General features: G+C 41.0%; 1 protein-coding gene across 4 annotated transcripts in view; it reads left to right on the top strand.

The window, feature by feature from the left end:
- Positions 1 to 22,632, top strand: part of LOC311115634 (protein-glucosylgalactosylhydroxylysine glucosidase-like) — a 32,831-nt gene extending 10,199 nt beyond the window's left edge. For all 4 annotated transcript variants that reach the window (XM_084190796.1, XM_084190797.1, XM_084190795.1 and 1 more), the window contains 9 exons: positions 1,652 to 1,783; positions 2,652 to 2,763; positions 3,135 to 3,207; positions 7,105 to 7,241; positions 7,544 to 7,677; positions 15,995 to 16,090; positions 17,591 to 17,688; positions 19,442 to 19,665; positions 20,145 to 22,632. In XM_084190796.1, the coding sequence (XP_084046922.1) occupies positions 1,652 to 1,783; positions 2,652 to 2,763; positions 3,135 to 3,207; positions 7,105 to 7,241; positions 7,544 to 7,677; positions 15,995 to 16,090; positions 17,591 to 17,688; positions 19,442 to 19,665; positions 20,145 to 20,221 (1,083 nt within the window). In that variant the 3' untranslated portion in view covers positions 20,222 to 22,632. The remainder of the gene's footprint in view (positions 1 to 1,651; positions 1,784 to 2,651; positions 2,764 to 3,134; positions 3,208 to 7,104; positions 7,242 to 7,543; positions 7,678 to 15,994; positions 16,091 to 17,590; positions 17,689 to 19,441; positions 19,666 to 20,144) is intronic.
- The last annotated feature ends 2,074 nt before the right edge of the window (positions 22,633 to 24,706 follow it).

Below are 24,706 nucleotides of genomic sequence, written 5' to 3'. Positions count from 1 at the left end.
TATTGTGGGGTTTTAAAGTTGGCATCATATTGTGGGGTTTTCAGTTGGCATCATATTGTGGGGTTTTATAGTTGGCATCCTATTGTGGGGTTTTCAGTTGGCATCATATTGTGGGGGTTTAGAGTTGGCATCCTATTGTGGGGTTTTATAGTTGGCATCCTATTGTGGGGTTTTGCTTGATGTTAGGTACAGGATGGTGACTGGGGTTTTGCTTGATGTTAGGTACAGGATGGTGACTGGGGTTTTGCTTGCTGTATCTTGTTCATCCTGATGTTACATAGGTGTTGTTGAGTGTCATGTGAATGCATACATTTAAGTTCCTTCAGGAAGTATTCACACCTCTTGACTTACTCCACATTTTGTTGTGTTACAGCCTGAATTCACACAATACCCCCCAAGTGAAAAACTCCCCAGTACTTGCCATTGACAAGCATACCCATAACATGATGCAGCCACCACCATGCTTGAAAATATGAAGAGTGGTACTCAGTGATGGATTTTCTCCAAATATAACACTTTGTATTGAGGACATAAAGTTAATTTCTTTGCCACATTTGTAGCAGCATTACTTTAGTGCCTTGTTGCAAACAGGAAGCATGTTTTGGAATATTTTTATTCTGTACAGGTTTCCTTCTTTTCACTCTGTCAATAGGTTAGTATTGTGGAGTAGCGGTTTCCTTCCTCTCCGGTTACTGAGTTAGGAACGGCGCCTGTATCTTTGTAGTAACTGGGTGTATTGATAGCAGGGTTGTGGTCCTCTGTAGCTCAGCTGGTAGAGCACGGCGCTTGTAACGCCAAGGTAGTGGGTTCGATCCCCGGGACCACCCATACACAAAAAAAAAAATGTATGCATGCATGACTGTAAGTCGCTTTGGATAAAAGCGTCTGCTAAATGGCATATTATTATTATTATTATTATTATTGATACGCCATCAAAATGTAATTAATAACTTCACCATGCTCAAAGGGATATTCAAGATCTGCTTTTTTTGTTACCCATCTACCAATAGTTGCCCTTCTTTGCGAGGCATTGGAAAACCTCCCTGGTCTTTGTGGTTGAGTCTGTGTTTGAAATTCACTGCTCGACTGAGGGACCTTACAGATAATTGTATGTGTGGGGTACAGAGATGAGGTAGCCATTACAAAATCATGTTAAACACTATTATTGCACACAGAGTGAGCCCATGCAACTTATTATGTGACTTGTTAAGCACATTTCTACTCCTGAATGTATTTAGGCTTGCCATAATAAAGGGGTTGAGTAATTATTGACTCAGACATTTCAGCTTTTCATTTTTAATTAATTTGCAAACATTTCTAAAAACATAATTCCAGTTGGACATTATGGGATATTGTGTGTAGACCAGTGACACAAAATCTAAATGTAATCAATTTTAAATTCAGGCTGTAACACAACAAAATGTGGGGTATGAATACTTTTTGAAGGCACTATGTGTTTGTGATCCCGCATGATCTCGTACACACACTAACAATATATGCCCTCACTGTACTTATAGGTGTGTAGTGTAGTGTAGTGTATTGTAGTGTAGTGTAGTGTAGTGTAGTGTAGTGTAGTGTAGTGTAGTGTTTGTAGTATATGTGGGTCAGTGTGTTCTGTTCTGATGAAAGAGATATTATGTTGTCCTACCAGGGACTAAAGTTTCCGTGGGAGAGTGCTGTGTCAGGGAGAGAGGTGTGTCCTGAAGATATATACGGACAACAAGAGATCCACATCAACGGAGACGTTACTCTGGCCTTCCAACACTACCTCTACCTCACACAGGTAACACCTAACCCCAACACTACCTCTACCTCACACAGGTAACACCTAACCCCAACAATACCTCACACAGGTAACACCTAACCCCAACACTACCTCTACCTCACACAGGTAACACCTAACCCCAACACTACCTCTACCTCACACAGGTAACACCTAACCCCAACACTACCTCTACCTCACACAGGTAACACCTAACCCCAACACTACCTCTACCTCACACAGGTAACACCTAACCCCAACAATACCTCACACAGGTAACACCTAACCCCAACACTACCTCTACCTCACACAGGTAACACCTAACCCCAACACTACCTCACACAGGTAACACCTAACCCCAACACTACCTCTACCTCACACAGGTAACACCTAACCCCAACACTACCTTACACAGGTAACACCTAACCCCAACACTATCTCTACCTCACACAGGTACCACTTAACTTCAACACTACCTCACACAGGTAACACTTAACCCCAAAACTACCTCACACAGGTAACACCTAACCCCAACACTACCTCTACCTCACACAGGTAACACCTAACCCCAACACTACCTCTACCTCACACAGGTAACACCTAACCCTAAACCCAACACTACCTCACACAGGTAACACCTAACCCTAAACCCAACACTACCTCACACAGGTAACACCTAACCCTAAACCCAACACTACCTCACACAGGTATGGTCACATCTAGGTCAGTCATCCTCACTCACAGCCGGCTCCCTAGCGCCTCCCCTTAGGCCTAACCCTTTGGTTTTTTCTGATCTGAAAGGTAGTCATAGGTATTAGCAATGTAGTGGTGACTGTTTCCACCATATTACCCACACTTTAAAGACCTGCGACCTGTCTGTCTGTTCTAGGACCTGTCTATGTTCACAGAGGGGCGTGGCAGCGAAGTGATTTGGGGCGTGGCTGATTACTGGGTTTCCAGGGTAACCTGGAGCGCTGAAGAACAGAACTACCACATCTTAGGTAAAGGGACATTCAGTAAACATATTGTCATTACACATCTTAGAAATAGTCATGCCAGCCGATGTCAGCTTATTGCTAGCACTAACTTTAATGATAGCTAGTTTGAGGATTTTTTTTACTGTTACTATGACTGTGGTATGTGGTTGTCTCCCCTGTGGTTATCTCACCTAGCCATCTTAAAATGAAGGCACTAACTGTAAATCACTCTGGATAAGAGCGTCTGCTAAATGACTTAAATGTAAATGAATTGCAACTGATTTAATTGTCATGCAGACTAGGTAAGCTATTTGGCTAGTGGTCGTAGCAACCCTGTTGCTTGAGTAAACACGAGTAAACAAGACATTTACCAAAGTATCTCTGTTTTCTGTCAGGTGTCATGCCGCCCGATGAGTATTACTACAACGTCAACAACTCAGTGTACACAAACACTGTGGCCAAATTCAGGTATGTAACACACCCGAGGGGTATCCTACGAAGCTAGCTGCAGAGCATTCAGAAAGTATTCACACCCCTTGACTTTTTCCCCATTTTGTTACGTTACAGCCTTATTCTAAAGTGGATTAAATCAATAAAATCTTCATCAATCTACACACAATACCCCATAATGACAAAGCGAAAACAGGTTTTTAGAAATGTTTGCTAATTTAGTTTTTAAAAAAAAACAGAAATACCTTATTTACACAAGTATTCAGACCCTTTGCTATGAGACTCAAAATTCAGCTCAGGTGCATCCTGTTTCCATTGATCATCCTTGAGATGTTTCTACAACTTGATTGGACTCCACCTGTGGTAAATTCAATTGATTGTACCTGTCTACAGTGAGGGAAAAAAGTATTTGATCCCCTGCTGATGTTGTACGTTTGCCCACTGACAAAGACATGATCAGTCTATAATTTTAATAGTAGGTTTATTTGAACAGTGAGAGACGGAATAACAACAAAATAATCCAGAAAAACGCATGTCAAACATGTTATAAATTGATTTGCATTTTAATGAGGGAAATAAGTATTTGACCCCTCTGCAAAACATGACTTAGTACTTGGAGGCAAAACCCTTGTTGGCAATCACAGAGGTCAGACGTTTCTTGTAGTTGGCCACCAGGTTTGCACACATTTCAGGAGGGATTTTGTCCCACTCCTCTTTGCAGATCTTCTCCAAGTCATTAAAGTTTCGAGGCTGATGTTTGGCAACTCGAACCTTCAGCTCCCTCCACAGATTTTCTATGGGATTAAGGTCTGGAGACTGGCTAGGCCACTCCAGGACCTTAATGTGCTTCTTCTTGAGCCACTCCTTTGTTGCCTTGGCCGTGTGTTTTGGGTCATTGTCATGCTGGAATCCCCATCCACGACCCATTTTCAATGCCCTGGCTGAGGGAAGGAGGTTCTCACCCAAGATTTGACAGTACATGGCCCCGTCCATCGTCCCTTTGATGCTGTGAAGTTGTCCTGTCCCCTTAGCAGAAAAACACCCCCAAAGCATAATGTTGCCACCTCCATGTTTGACGGTGGGGATGGTGTTCTTGGGGTCATAGGCAGCATTCCTCCTCCTCCAAACACGGTGAGTTGAGTTGATGCCAAAGAGCTCCATTTTGGTCTCATCTGACCACAATACTTTCACCCAGTTCTCCTCTGAATCATTCAGATGTTCATTGGCAAACTTCAGACGGGCATGTATATGTGCTTTCTTGAGCAGGGGGACCTTGCGGGCGCTGCAGGATTTCAGTCCTTCACGGCGTAGTGTGTTACCAATTTTTTTCTTGGTGACTATGGTCCCAGCTGCCTTGAGATCATTGACAAGATCCTCCCGTGTAGTTCTGGGCTGATTCCTCACCGTTCTCATGATTTTTTTTTTTTTTTTTTTTTTTTTTTTTTTTAGTCATTTAGCAGACGCTCTTATCCAGAGCGACTTACAGGAGCAATTAGGGTTAAGTGCCTTGCTCAAGGGCACATCGACAGATTTTTCACCTAGTCGGCTCGGGGATTAGAACCAGCGACCTTTCGGTTACTGGCACTATGCTCTTAACCACTAAGCTACCTGCCGCCCTATGATCATTGCAACTCCACGAGGTGAGATCTTGCATGGAGCCCCAGGCCGAGGGAGATTGACAGTTCTTTTGTGTTTCTTCCATTTGCGAATAATCACACCAACTGTTGTCACCTTCTCACCAAGCTGCTTGGCGATGGTCTTGTAGCCCATTCCAGCCTTGTGTAGGTCTACAATCTTGTCCCTGACATCCTTGGAGAGCTCTTTTGTCTTGGCCAGGGTGGAGAGTTTGGAATCTGATTGATTAATTGCTTCTGTGGACAGGTGTCTTTTATACAGGAAACAAGCTGAGATTAGGAGCACTCACTTTAAGAGTGTGCTCCTAATCTCAGCTCGTTACCTGTATAAAAGACACCTGGGAGCCAGAAATCTTTCTGATTGAGAGGGGGTCAAATACTAATTTCCCTCATTAAAATGCAAATCAATTTATAAAAATTTTGACATGCGTTTTTCTGGATTTTGTTGTTGTTATTCTGTCTCTAACTGTTCAAATAAACCTACCATTAAAATTATAGACTGATTATTTCTTTGTCAGTGGGCAAACGTACAAAATCAGCAGGGGATCAAATACTTTTTTCCCTCACTGTATATAAGGTCCCACAGTTGACAGTGCATGTCCGAGCAAAAACCAAGTCATGAGGTCGAAGGAATTGTCCATAGAGCTCCGAGACAAGATTTTGTTGAGGCACAGATCTGGGGAAGGGTACCAACAAATGTCTATAGCATTGAAGGTCCCCAAGAACACAGTGGCCTCCATCATTCTTAAATGGAAGAAGTTTGGAACCACCAAGACTCTTCCTAGAGCTGGCTGCCCGGCCAAACTGAGCAATCGAGGGAGAAGGGCCTTGGTCAGGGAGGTGACCAAGAACCCGATGGTCACTCTGACAGAGCTCCAGTGTTCCTCTGTGGAGATGCGAGAACCTTCCAGAAGGACAACCATCTCTGCAGCACTCCACCAATCAGGCCTTCATGGTAGAGTGGCAAGACGGAAGCCACTCCTCAGTAAAAGGCACATGACAGCCCGCTTGGAGTTTGCCAAAACACACCTAAAGGACTCAGACCATGAGAAACAAGATTCTCTAGTCTGATGAAACCAAGATTTAACTCTTTGGCCTGAATGCCAAGTATCACGTCTGTAGGAAACCTGGCACCATCCCTACGGTGAAGCATGGTGGTGGCAGCATCATGCTGTGGGGATGTTTTTCAGCAGCAGGGACTGGGAGACTAGTCAGGATCTAGGGAAAGATTAACGGAGCAAAGTACAGAGAGATCCATGATGAAAACCTGCTCCAGAGCGCTCAGGACCTCAGACTGGGGCGAAGGTTCACCTTCCAACAGGACAACAACCCTAAGCACACAGCCAAGAAAACGCAGGAGTTGCTTCGGGACAGGTCTCTGAATGTCCTTGAGTGGCCCGGCCGGAGCCCGGACTTGAACCTGATCGAACATCTCTGTAGAGACCTGAAAATAGCTGTGCAGCGACGCTCCCCATCCAACCTGACAGAGCTTGAGAGGATCTGCAGAGAAGAATGGGAGAAACTCCCCAAATACTGGTGTGCCAAGCTTGTAGCGTCTTACCCAAGAAGACTCGAGGCTGTAATCAGTGCCAAAGATGCTTCAACAAAGTACTGAGTAAAGGGTCTGAATACTTATGTAAATGTAATATTTCCGTTTTTTATACATTTGCAAAAATATAAAAAAAACTGTTTTTGCTTTGTCATTATGGGGTATTGTGTGTAGATTGATGAAGGGAAAAAAAAAAAAATTTAATCAATTTTAGAATAAAGCTGTAATGTAACAATATGTGGAAAAAGTCCAGGGATCTAAATACTTTCCGAATGCACTGTAGATCTACTCAGACTTTTCTAACAGTAACCAGCTTCAGTTAGCTTCACATTCCAGCTCAGGCTTCATCCGTACAACGTCGCTGGATATTGCTCGTCAGCCTGCTGCCAACTTTAACAGGCTTGTAACTGCGCATGCATGTCGCACATGGCTAGGTGAACGCCGAACTCTTCACTGAGACAATGCTAAAACATCAATCCATGGGCGTGTCAGTGACACATTTTCATTTGTGCCGAAATGAAAGAAAAGTTATCTGGCAAATTCAGCAGGCTAGGATACCCCTCAGGTATTTCACAATCTCACGTTATTTTCAATAGACCTTATTCATTTGGAAGCCATCATCGTTCCAAATCCAGGCTTTCAGGTAAGAAGCGGAAGCGCTCCTTTTTAAGTCTATGGAAAACATTGTGAATCTAGTAACATCAACTACTTTCTTTCTCATCTCTTCCCCAGTCTTGAGTTTGCTGTGGAGTTGGCTGCCCTCCTGAAGTACCCTGCCCCGCGGGAGTGGCAGCAGGTAGCAGAGAAGATCAAAATCCCCTTCGACCAGAAGCAGAAATACCATCCTGAATATGACGGCTACAAAAAAGGCGAGTCTTGCCCACTGCCCAGTTGACTTAGTTGCTTGCTTTACCATATGCATACCAAATCAAATCAAATCAAATTTTATTGGCCACATGCGCCGAATACAACAGGTTCAGACATTACAGTGAAATGCTTACTTACAGCCCTTAACCAACAGGAGAGCATTGGTATGCATAGCTCTTTTTCTATGTGTGTTAAAGCAAAAAAAGGTCTAATATCAAATCAAACTGATCCAGTCATTTCAGTAATAAGGACATGCAAAACATACAGTATCATTGAGTCTCCGCTTTATTTGACCTTCTCCCAGGACAATTTGTGAAGCAGGCTGACACAGTGATGCTAGGATATCCCCTGGGTCTCCCTATGACCCCTGAGGTCAGGAGAAATGACCTGGAGTTCTACGAGGCTGTTACAGACCCCGGTGGACCAGCTATGACTTGGGTACGTTACATAGTGATACTACCATGCACTGCCAAGAAAGGATCAATGTATCAACTGTACTGATGAAGGGTACCTACCTACAAAAGGACTTTATAACACATCATAACGCACACATAACCCATACATTCGTAAGCAGTACATAAGCATTTATTTTCTACTACTTATGAATAAAGTATGTGTGTATTATGAATGTGTTCTGAAATCCTTACTGGTACTTCCGCTTGAAGAGTGTAATTCAGTTGGATGTAGAAGAGTGTTACTCAGTTGAATGTAGAAGAGTGTTACTCAGTTGGATGTAGAAGAGTGTTACTCAGTTGGATGTAGATGAGTGTTACTCAGTTGGATGTAGAAGAGTGTAATTCAGTTGGATGTAGAAGAGTGTTACTCAGTTGGATGTAGAAGAGTGTTACTCAGTTGGATGTAGAAGAGTGTTACTCAGTTGGATGTAGATGAGTGTTACTCAGTTGGGGATGTAGAAGAGTGTAACTCAGTTGGATGTAGAAGAGTGTAACTCAGTTGGATGTAGAAGAGTGTAACTCAGTTGGATGTAGAAGAGTGTTACTCAGTTGGATGTAGAAGAGTGTTACTCAGTTGGATGTAGAAGAGTGTTACTCAGTTGGATGTAGAAGAGTGTTACTCAGTTGGATGTAGATGAGTGTTACTCAGTTGGGGATGTAGAAGAGTGTAACTCAGTTGGATGTAGAAGAGTGTAACTCAGTTGGATGTAGAAGAGTGTAACTCAGTTGGATGTAGAAGAGTGTTACTCAGTTGGATGTAGAAGAGTGTTACTCAGTTGGATGTAGAAGAGTGTTACTCAGTTGGATGTAGATTAATATAACTCAGTTGGATGTAGAAGAGTGTTACTCAGTTGGATGTAGAAGAGTGTTACTCAGTTGGATGTAGAAGAGTGTTACTCAGTTGGATGTAGAAGAGTGTTACTCAGTTGGATGTAGAAGAGTGTTACTCAGTTGGATGTAGAAGAGTGTTACTCAGTTGGATGTAGATTAATATAACTCAGTTGGATGTAGAAGAGTGTTACTCAGTTGGATGTAGAAGAGTGTTACTCAGTTGGATGTAGAAGAGTGTAACTCAGTTTGATGTAGATGAATATAACTCAGTTGGATGTAGAAGAGTGTTACTCAGTTGGATGTAGAAGAGTGTTACTCAGTTGGATGTAGAAGAGTGTTACTCAGTTGGATGTAGAAGAGTGTTACTCAGTTGGATGTAGAAGAGTGTTACTCAGTTGGATGTAGAAGAGTGTAACTCAGTTGGATGTAGAAGAGTGTTACTCAGTTGGATATAGAAGAGTGTTACTCAGTTGGATGTAGAAGAGTGTTACTCAGTTGGATGTAGAAGAGTGTTACTCAGTTGGATGTAGAAGAGTGTTACTCAGTTGGATGTAGAAGAGTGTTACTCAGTTGGATGTAGAAGAGTGTTACTCAGTTGGATGTAGAAGAGTGTAACTCAGTTTGATGTAGATGAATGTAACTCAGTTGGATGTAGAAGAGTGTTACTCAGTTGGATGTAGAAGAGTGTTACTCAGTTGGATGTAGAAGAGTGTTACTCAGTTGGATGTAGAAGAGTGTTACTCAGTTGGATGTTGAAGAGTGTTACTCAGTTGGATGTAGAAGAGTGTTACTCAGTTGGATGTAGAAGAGTGTTACTCAGTTGGATGTAGAAGAGTGTTACTCAGTTGGATGTAGAAGAGTGTTACTCAGTTGGATGTAGAAGAGTGTAACTCAGTTGGATATAGAAGAGTGTTACTCAGTTGGATGTAGAAGAGTGTTACTCAGTTGGGGATGTAGAAGAGTGTAACTCAGTTGGATGTAGAAGAGTGTTACTCAGTTGGGGATGTAGAAGAGTGTAACTCAGTTGGATGTAGAAGAGTGTTACTCAGTTGGATGTAGAAGAGTGTTACTCAGTTGGATGTAGAAAAGTGTTACTCAGTTGGATGTAGATGAATATAACTCAGTTGGATGTAGAAGAGTGTTACTCAGTTGGATGTAGAAGAGTGTTACTCAGTTGGATGTAGAAGAGTGTTACTGAGTTGGATGTAGAAGAGTGTTACTCAGTTGGATGTAGAAGAGTGTTACTGAGTTGGATGTAGAAGAGTGTTACTCAGTTGGATGTAGAAGAGTGTTACTCAGTTGGATGTAGAAGATTGTAACTCAGTTGGATGTAGAAGAGTGTTACTGAGTTGGATGTAGAAGAGTGTTACTGAGTTGGATGTAGAAGAGTGTTACTGAGTTGGATGTAGATGAATATAACTCAGTTGGATGTAGAAGAGTGTTACTCAGTTGGATGTAGAAGAGTGGAACTCAGTTGGATGTAGTAGAGTGTTACTCAGTTGGGGATGTAGAAGAGTGTTACTCAGTTGGATGTAGAAGAGTGTTTTGGATGTAGAAGAGTGTTACTCAGTTGGATGTAGAAGAGTGTTACTCAGTTGGGGATGTAGAAGAGTGTTACTCAGTTGGATGTAGAATAGTGTTACTCAGTTGGATGTTGAAGAGTGTTACTCAGTTGGAGATGTTGAAGTGAAGAGTGTTACTCAGTTGGATGTTGAAGAGTGTTACTCAGTTGGATGTAGAAGAGTTTTACCTAGTTGGGGATGTAGAAGAGTGTTAATCAGTTGGGGATGTAGAAGAGTGTTACTCAGTTGGATGTAGAAGAGTGTTACTCAGTTGGATGTAGAAGATTGTAACTCAGTTGGATGTAGAAGAGTGTTACTGAGTTGGATGTAGAAGAGTGTTACTGAGTTGGATGTAGAAGAGTGTTACTGAGTTGGATGTAGATGAATATAACTCAGTTGGATGTAGAAGAGTGTTACTCAGTTGGATGTAGAAGAGTGGAACTCAGTTGGATGTAGTAGAGTGTTACTCAGTTGGGGATGTAGAAGAGTGCTACTCAGTTGGATGTAGAAGAGTGTTACTCAGTTGGATGTAGAAGAGTGTTTTGGATGTAGAAGAGTGTTACTCAGTTGGATGTAGAAGAGTGTTACTCAGTTGGGGATGTAGAAGAGTGTTACTCAGTTGGATGTAGAATAGTGTTACTCAGTTGGATGTTGAAGAGTGTTACTCAGTTGGAGATGTTGAAGTGAAGAGTGTTACTCAGTTGGATGTTGAAGAGTGTTACTCAGTTGGATGTAGAAGAGTTTTACCTAGTTGGGGATGTAGAAGAGTGTTAATCAGTTGGGGATGTAGAAGAGTGTTACTCAGTTGGATGTAGAATAGTGTTACTCAGTTGGATGTAGAAGAGTGTTACTCAGTTGGATGTAGAAGAGTGTTACTCAGTTGGATACATTACATTATACATTTATACATTTACATTAACATACATTTGTGTCATTTAGCAGACGCTCTTATCCAGAGCGACTTACAGTTAGTGCATACATTATTTTATTTTTTCATACTGGCCCCCCGTGGGAATCGAACCCACAACCCTGGCATTGCAAACACCATGCTCTATAACTGACTTTTTCCAACATAACATAGGTACAGCGAATCCCCTTATTGTATGGGACACCTTTAAATGTGCCTTTAGAGGCCATGCAATTCAGTACTCATCTCGAAAACAAAAGCAATTTAGGTCAAAAGAGTTTATACTAAGAAAGGAAATAGAAAGTCTAACAGAACAGATAGATGGCAATAAAAACTGTAACATAGAGGCTCAGAATAAATTAGAGGAAAAACAAAAAGAAATGGAAAAACTTATTCAAGAAAGATCAAGTGTAATATATTATAAAAATAAAGCAAACTGGATGGAATATGGGGAAAAATGCACAAAATTCTTTTTTAATCTTCAACATAGGAATGCTACCAAAAAGAACTTAATGAAACTGGTTACAATTGACGGAGTCACCCATAATTCACCTAATGATATTTTGAAGGAAGAAACAAAGTATTTTAAGCATATGTTTTCTTTTCAGTCGCCTCCATCTCCTCTAACTGAAGCTAATTGTAGAGATTTTTTTCCTATTGATAATGTCAAATTAACAGCCATACAGAAAGACTCATGTGAAGGTGAAATTACAGAGGAGGAACTTCTGGATGCAATTAAAGACTTTAAGTCCGGGAAAACTCCAGGGTTGGATGGCATACCAATCGAGGTATACCAAACCTTTTTTGATATACTAAGAGGACCGTTATTAGCATGTTTTAACCACTCCTATGTAAATGGTAGATTATCTGACACTCAAGAAGAAGGTCTGATCTCATTATTACTGAAACAGGATACAAGTGGAAAATATAAAGATCCAGTCCATTTACAAAATTGGAGGCCCCTTACACTTCAGTGTTGTGATGCAAAAATCCTAGCAAAATGTATAGCGCATAGAATTAAAAAGGTATTGTCGGATATTATTCATTCTAATCAGACAGGTTTTTTACATGGAAGATACATTGGAGATAATATAAGGCAAGTATTGGAAACAATAGAACACTATGGAAAATATGGGAAACCAGGCCTGCTATTCATAGCAGACTTCGAAAAGGCATTTGATAAAGTTCGACTGGAATTTATATATAAATGCCTGGAGCATTTCAATTTTGGAGAATCTCTTATAAAATGGGTCAAAATCATGTATAGTAACCCTAGGTGTAAAATAGTAAATAATGGCTATTTCTCAGAAAGTTTCAAACTGTCAAGAGGAGTGAAACAAGGTTGTCCACCATCGGCATATCTATTTATTGTGGCCATCGAGATGTTAGCTATTAAAATCAGATCCAATAATAATATCAGAGGATTAGAAATACAGGGCTTAAAAACAAAGGTGTCATTGTACGCAGATGATTCATGTTTTCTTTTAGATCCACAACTAGAATCCCTCCACAGCCTCATAGAGGATCTAGATACATTTTCTAACCTCTCTGGATTAAAACCAAATTATGACAAATGTACTATATTACGTATTGGATCACTAAAAAATACAATTTTTACATTACCATGTAGTTTACCAATAAAATGGTCTGATGGTGATGTGGATATACTCGGAATACATATCCCAAAGGAAATAAATGATCTCACTTCAATAAATTTTAATAGAAAGTTAGCAAAAATAGATAAGATCTTACTACCATGGAAAGGAAAATACCTGTCAATTTGTGGAAAAATCACCCTGATTAACTCTTTAGTATTATCCCAGTTTACCTATTTGCTTATGGTCTTGCCTACGCCTAGCAAACAGTTTTTTAAATTTTATGAGAAAAACATATTCAATTTTATTTGGAACGGCAAGCCAGACAAAATTAAAAGAGCATATTTATATAATGAATATGAATTCGGAGGACATAAATTATTAAATATTAAAGCATTAGACCTATCACTAAAATCTTCAGTCATCCAAAAGTTATACTTAAATCCGAACTGGTTCTCAAGCAAATTAGTAAGATTGTCTCACCCACTGTTCAAGAAAGGCCTTTTTCCCTTTATTCAGATTACAACCTCTCACTTTCAGTTATTTGAAAAGGAAATAATCTCCCAAATGTCACTATTTCTAAAACAAGCCATAGAAAGTTGGTTGCAATTTCAATTTAATCCTCCAGAAACGACAGAACAAATAATGCAACAAATATTGTGGTTAAATTCAAATATACTAATTGACAAAAAACCTTTATTTTTTGACAGAATGTTTAAAAAAGGTATAATCTTCGTAAATGATATCATCGGTAGGACTGGTGGAGTTATGTCGCACATGCAGCTAACAAAAACATATGGAAATGTCTGCTCTACCCAAAATTACAACCAAATAATTGCAGCCTTACCGCAAAAGTGGAAGAGGAAAGTTGAAGGGGGAGAAAGTAAGGAACTTGTCTGTCGGCCTTGCATTAAAGAACATAATTGGTTAAGGAAAACTGTGATAAATAAAAAAGTATATCAGTTTCACTTAAGGACCAAAGGATTGACAGCAGTCCCATATAGATTGCAAAATAGTTGGGAAGAGATCTTTGACGTACCGATCCCATGGCATAGTGTTTATGAACTGACACGCAAAACGACACCGGATTCAAAAATTAGAATCTTTCAATTTAAATTATTATATAAAATTCTTGCTACCAATAGAATGTTATTTATATGGGGGATACAATCTTCCCAGCTCTGCAGATTTTGCTGTGAAGAGATAGAATCATTAGATCATTTGTTTTGGTTCTGTCCATTTGTAGCTTGTTTTTGGACACAGGTCCAGGAATGGCTAAAGGATTGCAATATTTACCTGGAACTAACCTTGCAGATAGCATTACTGGGTGATCTGAAAAGTCATAGTCAATCAATCAATAATATAATAATACTTTTAGCAAAAATGTTTATTTTTAATTCACAATCTGTAGAAGCAATGAGAATAGAAAGGTTCAGAACTTTTGTAAAACATCACAGTATGGTTGAAATATATATGGCAAATAGAAATCCTATATGGATGGTGTTAAGAGATAGATGGGAGGTATTGAATAGAGTTGAAGGATGGGACTAATAACAAATAACAACAAATAATAACAAAGATAGCTAATAATGTAAGCATACTGTGTCCATAATAAGTATATAGGTTGTATGTTGGGAGCTTTTGGGAAAGAGCACAGTTAGAAAGATATGGCATTTAGAAGCAAACCGGATGGACATCATGAAAATGATCGGAGAGGTTGAGAGTAGAAGTTTAGGAGCAAAAAAATAAATAAATAAATATATATATATATATATATATATATATATATATAGATATAGAATTATTGTAAAATTAACTCTGTCCATAAGGTGTAGATAGTAAGTATAGACCGGAAGTAGAGGCCTGGGCGTTGTTGTTCACTAATTTTCTCCAAGTAGGGAAAGGATGGTGGGGTTGAAAAGTAATAAAGGGGAATATATATATATAAAAAATAAAAATAAACATGGGGGATTGGAAGTGATGCAGACAATTACATTGATAGAAGATACAATCTATCTGCAATATTAAGCTGATCCATCCCCCCTAACGAAAAAAATAAATAAATGTAGATGTAGATGAGTGTTACTCAGTTGGGGATGTAGAAGAGTGTTACTCAGTTGGATGTTGAAAAGTGTTATTCAGTTGGGGATGTAGTAGAGTGTTACTCAGTTGGGGATGTAGAAGAGTGTTACTCAGTTGGATGTAGAATAGTGTTACTCAGTTGGATGTTGAAGAGTGTTACTCAGTTGGGGATGTAGAAGAGTGTTACTCAGTTGGGGATGTAGAAGAGTGTTACTCAGTTGGATGTAGAAGAGTGTTACTCAGTTGGATGTAGAAGAGTGTTACTCAGTTGGATGTAGAAGAGTGTTACTCAGTTGGATGTAGAAGAGTGTTACTCAGTTGGATGTAGAATAGTGTTACTCAGTTGGGGATGTAGAAGACTGTTACTCAGTTGGGGATGTAGAAGAGTGTTACTCAGTTGGGGATGTAGAAGAGTGTTACTCAGTTGGATATAGAAGAGTGTTACTCAGTTGGATGTAGAAGAGTGTTACTCAGTTGGATATAGAAGAGTGTTACTCAGTTGGATATAGAAGAGTGTTACTCAGTTGGATGTAGAAGAGTGTTACTCAGTTGGATATAGAAGAGTGTTACTCAGTTGGATGTAGAAGAGTGTTACTCAGTTGGATGTAGAAGAGTGTTACTCAGTTGGATGTAGAAGAGTGTTACTCTGTTGGATGTAGAAGAGTGTTACTCAGTTGGATGTAGAAGAGTGTTACTCAGTTGGATGTAGAAGAGTGTTACTCAGTTGGATGTAGAAGAGTGTTACTCAGTTGGATGTAGAAGAGTTTGACCTAGTTGGGGATGTAGAAGAGCTTTACCGGCCTCCCGAGTGGCGGTCTAAGGCACTGCATCACAGTATTGTGGCGTCACTACAGCCTGTGGTTTTATCCCAGGCTGTGTCACAACCGGCCGTGACCGGGAATCCTATAGGGCGGCGCACAATTGGCCCAGCATCGTCCAGGTTAGGGGAAGGTTTGGCTGGGGGGCTTTACTTGCCTCATCGCACTCTAGCGACTCCTTGTGGCGGGCCGGGCGCCTGCAGGCTGACTTTGATCGTTAGTTGAACGGTGTTTCCTCCGACACATTGGTGCAGCTGGCTTCCAGGTTAAGCGAGCGGGTGTTAAGAAGCGCTGCTTGGTGGGTCACGTTTCGTATGGACGCATGACTCGACCTTCGCCTCTCCCGAGCCCGTTGGGAAGTTACAGCGATAAGACAAGATCGTAATCACGAAATTGGGGTGAAAAAGGGAGTAACAAAAATATAAAATAAAATAAAATACGAGTTTGACCTAGTTGGGGATGTAGAAGCCCATTTTGAAGTGTGTTTGTCTCTGTATTCTGCCAGGGCATGTTTGCAGTGGGCTGGCTGGAGCTGGGGGAGGTAGAGAAGGCGAGGAATCTACTCCAGAAGTGTTTCAAAAACATCCAGGGACCATTCCAGGTCAGAATGGGAAAACGCTCTCTCTCTCTCTCTCTCTCGCACACACGCACGCACAGACACACACACAGTCGTGGTTTTGAGAATGACACAAGTATTGGTCTTCACAAAGTTCGCTGCTTCAGTGTTATGAGATATTTGTCAGATGTTACTATGGTATACTGAAGTATAATTACAAGCATTCCATAAGTGTCAAAGGCTTTTATTGACAATTACATTAAGTTTATGCAAAGAGTCAATATTTGCAGTGTTGACCCTTCTTCTTGACCACAAATTCTCAATGGGATTAAGGTCTGGGGAGTTTCCTGGCCATGGACCCAAAATGTCGATGTTTTGTTCCCCGAGCCACTTAGTTAACACTTTTGCCTTATGGCAAGGTGCTCCATCATGCTGGAAAAGGTATTGGTCGTCAAACTGTTCTTGGATGATTGGGAGAAGTTGCTCTCAGAGGATGTGTTGGTACCATTCTTTATTCATGGCTGTGTTCTTAGGCAAAATTGTGAGGGAGCCCACTCCCTTGGCTGAGAAGCAACCCCACACATGAATGGTCTCAGGATGCTTTACTGTTGGCATGACACAGGACTGATGGTAGCGCTCACCTTGTCTTCTCCGGACAAGGTGTTTTCCGGATGCCCCAAACAATCGGAAGTCCTCAGCAGTCCAATCACTGTACCTTTTGCAGAATATCAGTCTGTCCCTGATGTTTTTCCTGGAGAGAAGTGGCTTCTTTGCTGCCCTTCTTGACACCAGGCCATCCTCCAAAAGTCTTCACCTCACTGTGCGAGCAGATGCACTCACACATGCCGCTGCCATTCCTGAGCAAGCTCTGCACTGGTGGTGCCCCGATCCCGCAGCTGAATCAAGTTTAGGAGACGGTCCTGGCGCTTGCTGGACTTTCTTGGGCGCCCTGACGCCTTCTTCACAACAATTCAACCTCTCTCCTTGAAGTTCTTGATGATCCGATAAATGGTTGATTTAGGTGCAATCTTACTAGCAGCAATATCCTTGCCTGTGAAGCCCTTTTTGTGCAAAGCAATGATAACGGCACGTGTTTCCTTGCAGGTAACCATGGTTAACAGAGGAAGAACAATGATTTCAAGCACCACCCTCCTTTTAAAGCTTCCAGTCTGTTATTCTAACTCAATCAGCATGACAGAGTGATCTCCAGCCTTGTCCTCGTCAACACTCTCACCTGTGTTAACGAGAGAATCACTGACATGATGTCAGCTGGTCCTTTTAGTGGCAGGGATGAAATGCAGTGGAAATTTTGTGGGGGGATTAAGTTCATTTTCATGGCAAAGAGGGACTTTGCAATGAATTGCAATTCATCTGATCACTCTTCATAACATTCTGGAGTATATGCAAATTGCCATCATCAAAACGGAGGCAGCAGACTTTGTGAAAATTAGTATTTGTGTCATTCTCAAAACTTTTGACCACGACTGTACACACACACACATACACACACACACAGTATGTGTCACATTAATGTCTCTCTTTCAGGTATGGAGTGAATCATCTGATGGTTCTGGGGCGGTGAACTTTCTCACTGGTATGGGAGGATTCCTGCAGGCTGTACTGTTTGGTTACACTGGATTCAGGTCAGTTGTATCCACCACCATACACATCACCTGGCTTGAAACCAAACTGTCATATAGTGGCATCAAAAAATGTACATTACCCTTGTATTCTGCTATAAAATTATATGTACCTACTTACTTTCTTAAAGACATTCTCCGGTACTTTTGTATACTTTTTAGACAGTAGTTCTGAAAGTAGCACTCACGAGCCAAAAGTGGTCCCCGACAATTGCGTACTATGTCACATAGGTGCAAATACAGTATGTGCACCACGTCATTTCTCTCTCTCTCTCTCTCCCTCTCTTTCTCTCTCTTCGTCGACTGAGCCGTTGGGCCTGCCCTGCAACCTCATTGGATAACGCTGGGCAGGCCTCTTGCTAGTTGTCACTCAAATGCGAGGGGCTGAAGCTCATTGGATAGAACTCCAATTGCTAGGGGGCTGGCCCACGTGGGGGGAAGTGTAGGGGAACTCGTGCAGCATAGCATCAAGAAAACAGTTGCTTTCAAACTAGGGATTTCGTGGCTAATTGAGGTTAGACAGTAATTCTGCTGATAGATTATGAATGAATGATCTACACATTGACACATCAGCCCAAAGGTTTAAACAATACTTTCTTAGTGTCCAAAGTACCAGAGCATGTCTTTAACCCCACGCCTTTAACCCCACGTCTTTAACCCCACGTCTTTAACCCCACGTCTTTAACCCCACATCTTTAACCCCACATCTTTAACCCCACGTCTTTAACCCCACGACTTTAACCCCACGCCTTTAACCCCAAGCCTTTAACCCATGCCTTTAACCCAATGTCTTTAACACCATGTCTTTAACCCCACGTCTTTAACCCCACGCCTTTAACCCCACGCCTTTAACCCCACGCCTTTAACCCCACGTCTTCCACGCCTTTAACCCCACGCCTTTAACCCCACGCCTTTAACCCCACGTCTTTAACCCCACGTCTTTAACCCCACGTCTTTAACCCCACGTCTTTAACCCCACGTCTTTAACCCCACGCCTTTAACCCCACGTCTTTAACCCCACGCCTTTAACCCCACGCCTTTAACCCCACGTCTTTAACCCCACCCCTTTAACCCCACGCCTTTAACCCCACGCCTTTAACCCCACGCCTTTAACCCCACGCCTTTAACCCCACGTCTTTAACCCCACGTCTTTAACCCCACTCCTTTAACCCCACATCTTTAACCCCACGCCTTTAACCCCACGCCTTTAACCCCATGTCTTTAACCCCACGTCTTTAACCCCACGTCTTTAACCCCACGTCTTTAACCCCACGCCTTTAACCCCACGCCTTTAACCCCACGTCTTTAACCCCACGTCTTTAACCCCACGTCTTTAACCCCACCCCTTTAACCCCTTTAACCCCACGCCTTTAACCCCACGCCTTTAACCCCACGTCTTTAACCCCACGCTTTTAACCCCACGCTTTTAACCCCACGTCTTTAACCCCATGCCTTTAACCCCACGTCTTTAACCCCATGCCTTTAACCCCACATCTTTAACCCCACGCTTTTAACCCCACGCCTTTAACCCCACGTCTTTAACCCCACGCTTTTAACCCCACGCCTTTAACCCCACGTCTTTAACCCCACGTCTTTAACCCCACGCTTTTAACCCCACGCCTTTAACCCCACGTCTTTAACCCCACTCCTTTAACCCCACGTCTTTAACCATTGGGACATAAGGCAACAATGAGCTCCTCAGTGCGAAGATCTGCAGGATGGACACTTACACTCTTTTTCCTTTTTTCCTTCTCAGAGTACAGAAGGATTGTCTGGCCTTCGCCCCTCTCATCCCTGATGACATCACTCAGCTGTGTATCCGGGGTGTCAGTTACCTGGGCAACAAGATGGACTGGCTGGTGAGGGGACAGGAAGTTTACATCATACTGAGAGAGGAAGCAAAGCATGCTGGGAACACCGAACCCTGCGCTCTGCAGGTGGTCCTCAAGAACTCCGGGACCAAGATTCCTCTTATAGCAGGTAAAACTATATTCTATTCTATACCATTTGATTTTACTCTATCCCAACTCACAAATGCTGAAAGTGAGCCTTCAAATACTGAATGGATATTAAAGTAAAGTTATAATTAAATACTGTATGGATATTATAATAAAGTTATCATTATTGTGTTGAAATCAATCATGTTATGCACACAAAATCTGAATCATGCACACAGATTCAGATTTTATCGTTGTTTTAGGGTTAGGAAAAAATCAGTAACACTTTACTTGAAACCTAGCGTCATAACATGTTATGAAACGGTCATAACCATGTCATAATATGTCATAACAGCTGTCATAACCTGTCATAATATGGTCATAACAGCTGTCTTGACACATATATTTAGACCTTTTGTGACATATATATTGCATTATTTTATGGCTGGTTATGACACCTGGTTAATACACATATTTGATATGATAATAAATAAAGGTCATTGTGTTTCTTTGTTTCCTCAGGAAAACCAGTGACTTTCCCACGGGAGTCCGGAACCATCTGTAAAGTGGATGGTGCCCTATCCTGCTGGCCCATGTGAGGACCATCCCTGTCAAACCCTATTGCCTTCTATCAACAGTGCCTTCAGAAAGTATTCACACCCCTTGACTTTTACCACATTTTGTTGTGTTACAAAGTGGGATTAAAATGGATTGAATTGTCTTTTTTTTTTTTTTAAGTAAACGATCTACACAAAATACTCACAAAATAAAACACTTATATATCTTGACTAGATAAGTATTCAACCCCCTGGGTCAACACGTTACAATCACCTTTGGCAGCGATTACAGCAGTGAGTCTTTCTGGGTAAGTCGCTAAAGCTTTGCACGCCTGGATTGTACAATATTGTCCCATTATTCTTCAAAAATTCTTCAAGCGCTGTCAAGTTGGTTGTTGATCATTGCTAGATGGCCATTTTCAAGTCTTGCCATAGATTTACATGGCGATTTAAGTCAAAACTGTAACTAGGCCACTCAGTAACATTCAATGTGGTCTTGGTAAGCAACTCCAGTGTATAATTGCAGACTGAACCAAGTTTTCCTCTAGGATTTTGCCTGTGATTAGCTCTATTCCGTTTCATTTTATCCAAAAAAAACTCACTAGTCCTTGCCGATGACAAGCATACCCATAACATGATGCAGCCACCACTATGCTTGAAAATATGAAGAGTGGTACTCAGTGATGTGTTGAATTTGCCCTAAACATAATTTCTTTGCCACATTTTTTGCAGTATTGCTTTATTGCCTTGTTGCAAACAGGATGCATTTTTGGGAAATTGTTTATTCTGTACAGGTTTCCTTCTTTTCACTCTGTCAATTAAGTTAGTATTGTGGAATAACTACAATGTTGTTGATCCATCCTCCTTTTTCTTCTATCAATGTTTTCTTCTAAAACTGTAACAGTTTTAAAGTCACCATTGGCTTCATGGTGAAATCCCTGAGCGGTTTCCTTCCTCTCTGGCAACTGAGTTAGGAAGGACGCCTGTATTTTTTGTAGTGACTGGGTGTATTGATACACTATCCAAAGTGTAATTAATAACTTCACCATGCTCAAAGGGATAATCAATGTCTGCTTTTCTTTCTTTCTTACCCATCTGCCAATACCCTTCATTGCGAACCATTGGAAAACCTCCCTGGTAACATAATTCCACTTTGACATTATGGGGTATTGTGTGTAGATCAGTGACACAAAATCTCAATTTATTCCATTTAAAATTCAGGCTGTAACACAACATGTGGAAAAGGTTAAGGGTTGTGAATACTTTCCTGAAGGCACTGAATCTATATGTCATGAAGTCAGTCCCAAATGGTACCCTATTCCCTTTATAAAGGAAGTAGCGTCGTCTGAGCCGGAATGGCCCATAAGGCAGGAGCCTGTCTCCTGTTTCTGTAGCTTGAGGCAGCTTGACGTACAGCTCCGCCCCCTGGAAAGGACGCTAGTCTATCGCAGGGCCCATAGCCCATCGGGCTCTGGTCAAATGTAATACACAATATATGGAATAGGGTGTTTATTCCTGGTTTATTCATGCACTGGAAATGATTTTCTATGTATAACAAGGATTTCATCTATTGTGCTTAAACCATGTATTTAGTGTGACTTACTTGATTTGTCATTCACATCTCCCGAGTGGCGCAGTGGTCTAAGGCTAGCTGTGCCACTAGAGATCCTGGTTCGAGTCCAGGCTCTGTCGCAGCCGACCGCGACCGGGAGACCCATGGGCGGTGCACAATTGGTCCAGCGTCGTCCAAGGTAGGGGAGGGTTTGGCCGGCAGAGATGTGGGTTTGTTTCCCACGGGGGGCCAGTATGGAGAAAAAAAATACAAAATTATGCATTCACTAACTGTAAGTCGCTCTGGATAAGAGCGTCTGGTAAATGACTAAAATGTAAATGTACTGTATGTGTGTAGAATGGATCACGTCTGGGAGACGTGAAGAGGGGGACTCAAAACTTTCTCTCTGAGAAAGTTTCCCTTTTCTTTTTACTTAGTATATGACACGTCTTAAGAGACGTGTAGAGGGGGATTTGTAATAAATGCTATTTTTATAAACAGCTTATTGCTATAACTAATTCCTTTTTCCAAGACAAGTGTTGACCACACACACACTCTTGCCACAAATGCACTCACACACACAGACTCACTCAAGATAAGAGATAACTAAACGCACACACCAAATCTCCTACTTTGCTGAAACATTCGGAACAAAGGCCCTGAGCTACAGTGTGTAGATCTCCTAGACCCAATCACAGAGGACGACGCCCGAGCAGCATGGACCAACCAGAAGACCAGATCTGCTAGACTCAACCTACTTTACAACCAGTATAAAAACATATGTGTACTGTTTTTTGGGGCTTTTTTCTGGAGGTTCCCTATGAGCTGAAAGAACGAGACCGTGCACGTTTTGTACCAGACATTTTTACTCTGAATAAACTGCCGCTTGTCATACAATTTACCACCTAGTCTGAATCGATCCTTGACCGACTCTCCCTTCTCATATCCAGTTATCAACAGTAGAGATGGATCAAATGCCTTTTTATACTAGTATACTTAAGCTGCAATAAAATATACATTTGTTATGACAATATTTACTTTTCGTGAGTGCTCTTTTTCATCAAAACGTCTTGCAGCACTCATTGGAAAATGAAAGAAGAACTTGTGATTGCAATTTGTTTGACCATCCATACCAAATATTTCAACCCACCTAGGCTTTGGGTCTTTATCTTAGCGGACCTCAAACAAAAACCAAAGTTGCATTTCCTCAATTTTTGTTGCATGGCTTGTAAAAGGAGAGTTTGTTTTCTTCAACTGTGATAAACATAAAGAAAACATTTTCCCGAGTCTTACTCCCTAAACATGCTTAGACTTCATGACACTATATGAATAATATTAGATTTGCTGCTATATGAATAACATCAAAGAGACAAAGATTGTTATATATAGCCTACAGTTTACTAAAGAGCAGGGATCATCAACTAGATTCAGCCGCAGGCCGATTTTGTCTTGAGCAGATGATCGGGGGCCGGAACATAATTACAAATAATTTGTAGACTACAAATTGACCGCAAGAATCCAAACAGATATAATGTTTAACTAAGACCTAATCATTTCAAACCTTGCTTACATTTGTATACGATCACATCGTGTCTCTCTATTATGCGTGGGAATACTTGGGAACAGATTTCTTAAATTAAAATCACTTGGAGCTGATTTACTGGTGGTTTTATTTACAGTATTTTATGTCCAACAATTACAATTCCACAGAAAAATATTGGGTTTTGGGATAAACGCCGAAAATAAGGTCTGAGGTTAACACAAGCTTATAAGATCTTATACGTTTAGTTCTATGAGATAATATAAGTCCGTTAACATGACCTTTATGAATTATAAAGTCTTTATGTGCTTTAAGGCGGGGTTAGTGCCTACAAAAAGACGCCAATAGAGATAAATAGTAATGGCGTCTTTTTGTAGGCACTAACTCCTCCATGGTTCGTTGGACAACGTCTATTTATTTAACCTTTATTTTATCAGGGATTCATACTGAGACCAAGGTGTCTTTTACAGACGTGCCCTGAATTACAGAAAATACAGAAAATACACACATCAAGATAAAAATACAAAATGCAAGCAGAAAGAAAGAAAGAAAAAAACGTAATAAAAAACAAAGACATTCATCAATAAAAAGGTCCTCAATCAGCTTTCTGAATTGGCCTAGAGGCACCAGAATATCGAATTTAAGAACATTTTGAAGATTGTTCCACAGATAAGGTGCAAAAAAACTAAAAACTGATTTACCTAACTAAGATCAAAGGAATTTCCGGAGTTAGCCATCCTTGAGACAGGGTGCGGTAACTCGTATGTCTGAAGTTTAGTAATGATGTTATGTACAGTGGGACTTTTTGTAAAAGGGCTTTATACATGAAAACATAGCAATGTATCAACCTACATGACATCAAACATATCAACCTACATGACATCATCGAGGGCCAAGCGAATTTTATTTTTGTCACATACACGTGTTTAGCAGATGTTATTGCGGGTGTAGCGAAATGCTTGTGCTTCTAGCTCCGACAGTGCAGTAATATCTAACAAGTAATATCTAACAATTTCACAACATATACCCAATACACACAAAAACTAGTAAGGAATGGAATTTAAGAATATATACATATATGGACAAGCAATGACAGAGCGGCATGGACTAAGATACAGTAGAATATTATGGAATAGAATGCAGTATATACATATGAGATGAGTAGTGCAAGATATGTAAACATTATTAAAGTGACTAGTGTTCCCTTTCTTAAAGTGGCCAGTGATTTCAATAGGCAGCAGCAGCCTCTAATGTGCTAGTGATGGCGTACTAAAGTTGTCGTCCGTATTAAAACGCTATGGAGAAAATGAATGGCGTTTTTGTAGGGTTTCTGGATAAACGATGAAGGTACGTGGTCAACACAGGCATAGCAGGTATACGTTTTGTTCCATGAGATAATCTTAATCAGCTAACGTCACTTTTTGTGAATTTTTAA

This window comes from Coregonus lavaretus (assembly GCF_964263955.1).
Source record: "Coregonus lavaretus genome assembly, contig: HAP1_SCAFFOLD_418, whole genome shotgun sequence".
Classification (NCBI taxonomy): Eukaryota; Metazoa; Chordata; class Actinopteri; order Salmoniformes; family Salmonidae; genus Coregonus; species Coregonus lavaretus.
Note: the sequence above shows the minus strand (reverse complement) of the source record. Positions and strands in the feature narration are given on the sequence as shown.